The sequence below is a fragment of the Mesitornis unicolor genome, unplaced genomic scaffold (genome assembly GCF_000695765.1).
Source record: "Mesitornis unicolor isolate BGI_N332 unplaced genomic scaffold, ASM69576v1 Scaffold52939, whole genome shotgun sequence".
Lineage (NCBI taxonomy): Eukaryota > Metazoa > Chordata > Aves > Mesitornithiformes > Mesitornithidae > Mesitornis > Mesitornis unicolor.
The window spans coordinates 1-7,534 of NW_010207650.1; the positions used below are offsets into that span (position 1 = coordinate 1).

At 36.2% G+C, this 7,534-nt stretch overlaps 1 protein-coding gene across 1 annotated transcript; it reads right to left on the bottom strand.

Moving 5' to 3' along the window:
* Nucleotides 1-1,491: 1,491 nt before the first annotated feature.
* Nucleotides 1,492-6,809, bottom strand: EMC7 (ER membrane protein complex subunit 7; the record flags this gene model as incomplete). Its single annotated transcript, XM_010192175.1, has 4 exons — nt 1,492-1,937; nt 3,995-4,075; nt 4,614-4,752; nt 6,690-6,809. Coding segments are annotated over 4 exons (493 nt in total), but the record flags the coding sequence as incomplete, so codon positions are not given.
* Nucleotides 6,810-7,534: the final 725 nt, after the last annotated feature.

Genomic DNA, 7,534 nt, shown 5'->3' on the forward strand with positions numbered 1-7,534 from the left:
TCCAATCCCTAACATTCTGTGGTTCTGTGGTACCATTATAACCAGCATTAGTTCAGCGGCAGACCAATACACTTTCACAAAATCACTTTATCACAAAGGTGTCTGAAAAGGAGAGAAGTAACGTACGTGATTTAGGCAGTAACATTAGGTAACAAAATTTTTGGGCTTGAATTTTTCAGCTAACAGGTTTCTAAGGGTGGGGCAGAGTTTTTTGATGAGGAAGGCAGGGGACTGGTACACCACATCTGATCTGATGCACAAAGAAATTGCCTGGACCTTGATATATCTGTTCTAGGAAAAAGAGAAGCGTTGGATATTCCATATGCTCCTTCCACAGTTTTATTAGGATCCATACAATTCCTGCCATTTTTTTTACTCTGAACTCTTAACAAAGACTTTTATCTTTTCATGGTCTGAATTCTGCATTCTTCCTGGATCAAGAGAAATATCGCTGTTCTTACCTTTGTAACAAGGAAACATGCATCAGTATGATTAACTACAGAACAAACTGTGATTAAAACAAGTTAATGCAATTTGTCATTCCAATTACGCTCAAACAAAAGTAGCTCATGGCTTGTGCTTTTCAGAGCAGCACAGTAACCATGCTCATTGGTCCATCTTCAAAGAACCGCTGCCTTGTTTTCCATTTTTCAGTACGGTGCTGCTGAAAGAGGGAGTTGTTTTGGGTGGGGTTGGGGTCTCGTTGGTTGGTTTGGTGTTTGTTTGTTTGTTTTTTACAAAGGCAACATGACACTCATTTCAGTAAATCCTTCTAGCAAAAATATCCAAATAGCCTTTTGTCCCTATTAGATGTATTTTACTTCATATACAAAAGAAAAAGACCATTCAAGCAAAACAAAAACAAGCAAAAATGTGCAGCTTACTTTGCAAAGACCCAAATCGTTCATTGTCCAAAAAAAAAAAGATGGGTTCATTTCTTGTCCAACATCTTAAAAGTTGACTTAATCCTATGAACAAGTACTTCTTTTTCTGCAGCTTTCGTGTTTCACAGCATACTTCTAAGCATGTATTCTAAGACAATTTCTAGCCCTCACAAGTGTTTGGTAGAACAAATAAATGCGGTAGAACTTTGCTTCAGGTGTACTTCAGGTGAACGTTAAATACTACTTCTGGAATCAGACACACATTACCCACACTGCATGGATACCGTTACCTAAGAAGTTTGCAATTGTAAAAATGGTAAAGAACAGCATTGATGCCTAAAGCTGGGCAATACAAAGTGTCATGTCCTTGAACTAACACGTACCAGCAGCAAACAATGTAAAATAAAGTTATTTTATATGTGACACATTTTACAAGATGATACAGCAAATCACTTCCTCAGTAAATCCATGACTCGGTTTTGAAAGGAGGCTTTGTTAATTTAGAACTCAACAGCAAGTATAAAACATTAAAGCCATCTTAGGACTGAACTCCACTTCTATTATTTTTTAATTATTTTTATACATTGTCTTATGATTAAGACATTCATTACTGTTTAGCACATCATTTAATTTACAGTAATCTCTACAGAACAATATAGTTAATTCAGTATCATCAATAACTTTATACAGACACAGTATTGAAGCCATATCCTCTTTTGCTTACTGTCAAATACAAAACAGCTTATATAGACTAAAAAAGCTACACACCACAGTTGTAGCACACCGTATTTTGTGCCTGACTAAAGTTTACAGTAGTGGCTTTTTGATCTTTCAAGACAAATAAACATGATACCACATGGCAAACACCTGTGCAAATTCAGGCTTCAGTGGAAGGCTTCACTACCTCCTTTTTCCAGAACTACTTTTTCCTGCTTTACTGCTGCTACTACCAGACTTGCTAGAAGATTTTGAAGAGAAAAGTCTTGTCATGAATTCAGAGACATCTGGCAGCTCATGGTTGGAATTCAGCATGTTCATTGACTGCTCCATTTCCTGCATGCAAAGATTAGATCACCTTAATAGCTTGTAACAATTCTGGCTGTTTCCAAGGCATCAGTTGAAAGATTGTATCGGGAAAATGTCAAATTTTCCCAAGTACTGTTTGTAGTCTTCCAGGGTACATAGTGCTACTTATTTCTATGCAACCACAGCCAAATGCCCAGCTACACACAGAAACATAAAACCCAAGAACTAAAAGCACTGGTGTATGGAAAAAGGTAACCACGTCTTAAGCAGTCTTACAGGCCAACCACCTGACAAACAAAAATAACTTGCTAAAAGAGAAAAATGCCATTACTTATTTTCAGCATTACTTTCCTCCATTTTAAAATTTTAAGCTTTCATTTAGATTTTCGGACCTGTGCTCTCACAGATTTCACACAGTTTTGTGTCCTCATATTGGTATTACTTATGCTAAATCTAACACAATTTTGAAGCTGCTTGAAGGGATTAGATATTTTTATTACCCTACTTTGTAACATCAAGCTATTAGTGTACAACAGCTAAGTTTTCTTTCTTCCATGAGAGGAAGGATTTTAATGAGACCATATATCCAGCTAAGCTTAATGTAACTTTAGAGTTTAGTATAGCAGCTCTGGGAAATCAGCATGGTTTAAAACAGATCCTGAAGTGCTTTTAATGACTACGACAGCTGAACTACACATCCACGATGTGCTAATGCTTATAGTAATTGCCAATTTAATGTGGGATTGTCACCTTGCTCTTCATTCAGTACGACAGAGCTTTTAACTGTTTTCAAGGTACAAATGAAGCAAAACCTGTTACAGTAGAGCCTTGTTACTATTACATCTATATTATACCTGTACTAGTGCCTCTACTACAAGCACAGTTACTAAATCATTAACTCTCTATAAACTCCTAGTGTGCTGATCCCATAAAGAAAAAACAAGCTAACTTGAAAAATATAATATAAGCTCCATACTCTCCACAAGCAAACTGAAGTTGGAAGAATTTAATATATGGTCATTTAGAGAATGCCATTACAACTGAGTTTCTAAAAGCTACCTTCTCCTATTCTTTAAAGATAATTTAAATTACAAGCAAGGTTCATGCAACTTAAAATTTCTTCTTAGCAAGTCATATCAGTCAGCTAATAAGAACTAAATTGTTAGAAGTTCTGATGCTTTACTGTAAGCAGTATCAGATCAGTGAAAAAAGGAAGAAGTGATACTTTTAAAATTCCAAAGTTCAGCTTGGTTTGAAGAACATACCATGGATATCGAGCATATCTTCGTATCCTGTCTTTATTCCAAATTACAGCCAAAAGAGCATTACATAGCTCTGATATGCTTTTTATAGGTATTACCGTAAAAAAAAAGACTCCAACACCTATAAAGAACTACTGAAGACAGTGGTCACTGAAAGGAAAAGGAGTTTAAATTAATCAAACCCTCAAAAAGCAGCCACCCAAGACAGACAAGGAATACTTCTAAAAATAAGAAAAGATTTAGCAGACACCTTGAATCTCCATTTTGTCCTAGCCTTCTGCTATTCGGCATTTTGCATGGTGAAAGGACAATAAATCAGATAATTTAATGACTACATTAAAACTCCGTATCATATACACTATTGTGACAGCTGGATTTAACTCTTGTAAGCCACATGGTTTAGGTTGATGGACGAGAGAGCCCCACATCATATAATTCTCAACATACTTGATATTTATTAAATGATGTCTAAAAATGAAGTGCTAGATTTAACATAGTGCAAAAATACATCGGAAATCTATAGAAAGTAGCTTTTGAGAAACTGTATTTATCACTCCAAAGAAACTCTGGAAAACATCGTTCACACTGTAACACTTTCAAAGCTGTGCCAAACAATTTATTTCTGCGTTCTGCTGTTTGACAGCAAATCCATGAGTCTGAAATGTTAGAATTCATTGTTAGAACAGTAACACTGTATTAACTGGATGAACCCCATTAAGACTTCTTAAAAGCCCAGTTTTGTTTTTATTACTTTCCTATACCTTAAATCTCATTATCTTTGTCTCTACGTTCTCTATGCCTGCATCAACTGAACGTACTTACCCGTCTCATATCAGGATCGCTGGTGTTGACAACTTTAGGTAAAAGCACAAATATCAGTAGTGGAAGAACCATCATCATCACCTACACAGAAAACAGCAAGTATTTCTTCAGCTGAGATGCTCCAGACATTTTAGACACACTGACACAAAGCTTTTAGCTAAACAGCCAAATTCTGCAACGACTGCACTGTGAGTCAATAAGCCACTAACAGTAACTCACTTGTCAGGAAAGGAACCTGATAAGGAAGCATTATGTTTTAAATAACCAATTTCTAAGTTGGATCATTACAGGAAATGCTTGTTATCTCTTTCAACTGTAATAATGACAATCTTGCAACATGGTACCTCCATGCCACTAAAGCAACAGCACGTTATCAAAGGAAGCAGAGTATGGGCTATTTTCAGAGAACATACATTAACAGAGTGGGTATGCAAGGGACAAGGGGTCATAGAGAAACTTTCTGTTCGTAAACAAGTAAAAACCAAAGAAATAAAACAATCCTCTCAGAAGAACAAAGTGCACATATCTTTTCTCAATTATTTTATTCTTGGTGTTCCAAAGAATAGCTGTATTTGGATCCCTGGCTTATTTTTAACCTTTGTGTGTTTCTTGCACATACCATAGGGTTCATGAGGAAATCTGTCCATCCCCAGGATTCTCTCTTTATAAAATATGAAGGAGGTCCAGAAGATTTCATCTGGAGTGGATATGGCAGCCTGACAACTTCAGAGGTTTTGATGTAATTCACATATCTTGCTCTAACGAGGAAAACGTAAATAATTAAAAATACAAATACAATCCTTAACAAAAAATAAAATCATTGAATAATATTCCAAGTAAAGTTTTAATAACAGACTACGAACAAAAGTATCTGCTAGGCAGTGTTGGCTAGGCTTCACTTTTCAGAAGCTAGTTTCTCTGAGCAGCATACTTTATGGGATCAAGTGATACCCACTTTACCTTCTTTCCAGGCTAGCTATTAAGCAGACTGAAAAACCTGAGGTGAAAAACAGACCTGCAGATCAGAAACACCAGAACTATCTGATCAAATGTGGCTTCTGCAAAACACTTTTTCTCACCGTGGTAACGAGCAAGAAAAGCTACAATGTTTAAAGAGAAGGTACAGCTTTGAACAGTGTCGGGCAGCTTAAACAGTTTGCTCAGAGCAACAATTATTTCTATATCAATTTAATATTACCTTTTCCCTAAGGGCATTATTTTGCATTTCTCAATACTGAATCTCAGTCTTTATTACTTTATAAGGCATTTCCACAGTTCTTCACTTAGGCTTAGTATTTAGTTACTTTGTACTGTCATCTAATTTTGTCACTCTTCTCCCACTTTTCATCATTTATGGATATTTACCCACCTTGTGCAACTCCAGGGATGACTTCTGCCCATTACAAGAGAAACCACTTACTCCTTCTGATTTTTTTGCCAAATATTCACCCGAAGCACGCCTTTTCCTCCTACCTGATGATGATGTATTTTCTTCAAAAGCTTTTCAGATACATAGCTGTTATCCACATGCTGTTTCCTCTTTCTAAGTATTCCAGTATTTTAAGTATTTCCCTTAGAAAAGCCCAGTTGACATTTTGCCCAGGTATCACATTTTGTCATGCATCTCCAAACTGTATTCCTCATGATAGTTTCTACCTGCTTGGCTGGTAGCAATGTGCTCTGCAGGCATATCCTAGCGATTCCTCAGACATCAAAACACTACAAAGTGAGAGGTTATATACACCACCATTTTCACCAAGTTCCTTCTGTATTTCTTACTTTTTTTTTTGCCAATGAGATACTGCCTAACAAAGTACAAAACCAACAATTTTATGAAGTTTGGAAAAAAATCTAGGCTCAAACAAATTGTGCTATTATTACCACAGAGTGCTGGCACTGTTTTCAGTTTGAGTTTTCAATTTTTATCCTCCCCTAAAAATACTGCTGCAGTGTTTGTGTCAATGTTTGTACTCCTAAAATGTACCAGCATCTTTTGGAAGGTACTGTAGAAGACAAACTTGGAAGTTAAGATGCTTTATGTGTGCTGATACAAAGTAAAATGGACTACAAACACGTTCATTTAAATGAAAATCACCTTATTAGACAGTACAGCCATTTGTCTGTATTCCTTACTGAACAGTGTGCAGTTACAGATGTGCAGTTATAGTTGTTTCCTGTTTGTAGCAGGAAAAAAAAAAAGCTACAAAAATACTGCAGGCTGGCAACTACCAGCCTTTGCCAGTAACTGTAAGGAGGATCTTCTAGTGGTGTAACAGGAATATTTTAGACTTTAGAAACAAAATGAATTAGAATTTCATTGTGCCACGTCTTGACAGAACACGTATCAAAACGAAAGGAAAAAGGGAAGAAGAAGAAAAAAAAAGGTGTTAGCAAAAGATAAAGGAGTTAATTGATTTATGTCTACATTTTATTTCAGGATACCTGCATAAGAAAATAACAGCAGTAAACAAATAGAGGGACTATTTTTATCCATTTCCTCTATTTAATGCCACAAATATGAAAGGACGAAATAAATCAAGACTTTGGATTTTAAGAAAAGTGATGTTAAAAGAAGCTGAAACATACAGTCTGAACAGGGACACCAGATCTCCAGCACTGCTCACATCACGTCCTACACCGTGCTGTCGCGCATACTTAATACATCAATACAGAAGAAAAATCAGGAAAGGCTCACCTCATTTTGCCTTTTGAAGTTATGTCAACTCGCACAGGCTCAAATTTATGAGCAGGGGATATAACTTCTACTACATAAGATCCTGAAGGTACATCATGAACCACAAAACTTCCATCTGTCCTGAAAAAACAGTCATTTCAGCTACATTTCAATATGTTTCAGTACACAAGTGAAGGTGCGTTATTTTTCTTATTTTTTTTTAAGAAGAAACTGTAAAAGTATCATTTTATATTATAAATCTTAATATATATTAACAACAACCACCAAAAGGAAAATTCAAATTGCTCGGCACTTCTAACATCAAACCCCTTAATCATCACACATCAACGTGTGCCATGACAGGAGCAGAAATTACCAGTTGTGTCAAAATTTTCTCTATGCCTATGCCTTACAATAGCCCTCACGCTATTGTCTTGCTGGAGAAATAATTTAATAGCCTACCTAAGATTTGAAATGGTTAATTTCATGTGTTCAAATGATGGCAGAATCGACTTACACCTTTCCTCCTCCTTCTGAAATGCATACAACCAAGTTTACTTTGCTTCAGTACTTCTGCTGGTAGCAAAAAAACCCAAAAACTGGCTACCTACATAGCGTGGGTAGGTATCAGAGATGACTTAATGCACAGAAATTGTGGTTTGTGCCTTTACTGCAAACTAGAGGTTTTTACTTTTAATTGCTCCCTTTAGGAGTAGCGCACGCTGGAAAGCTCTGTCACAGCAATAAGGAAACTAAAAGCTCTGAACATAGACACAGAAGGGATCTTTAGACAGACTGCTTTTATTTTAAAATACGAAACTTCAATATTCGGTGAAAATATTAGTAAAAGGATACTTGAGAGCTTC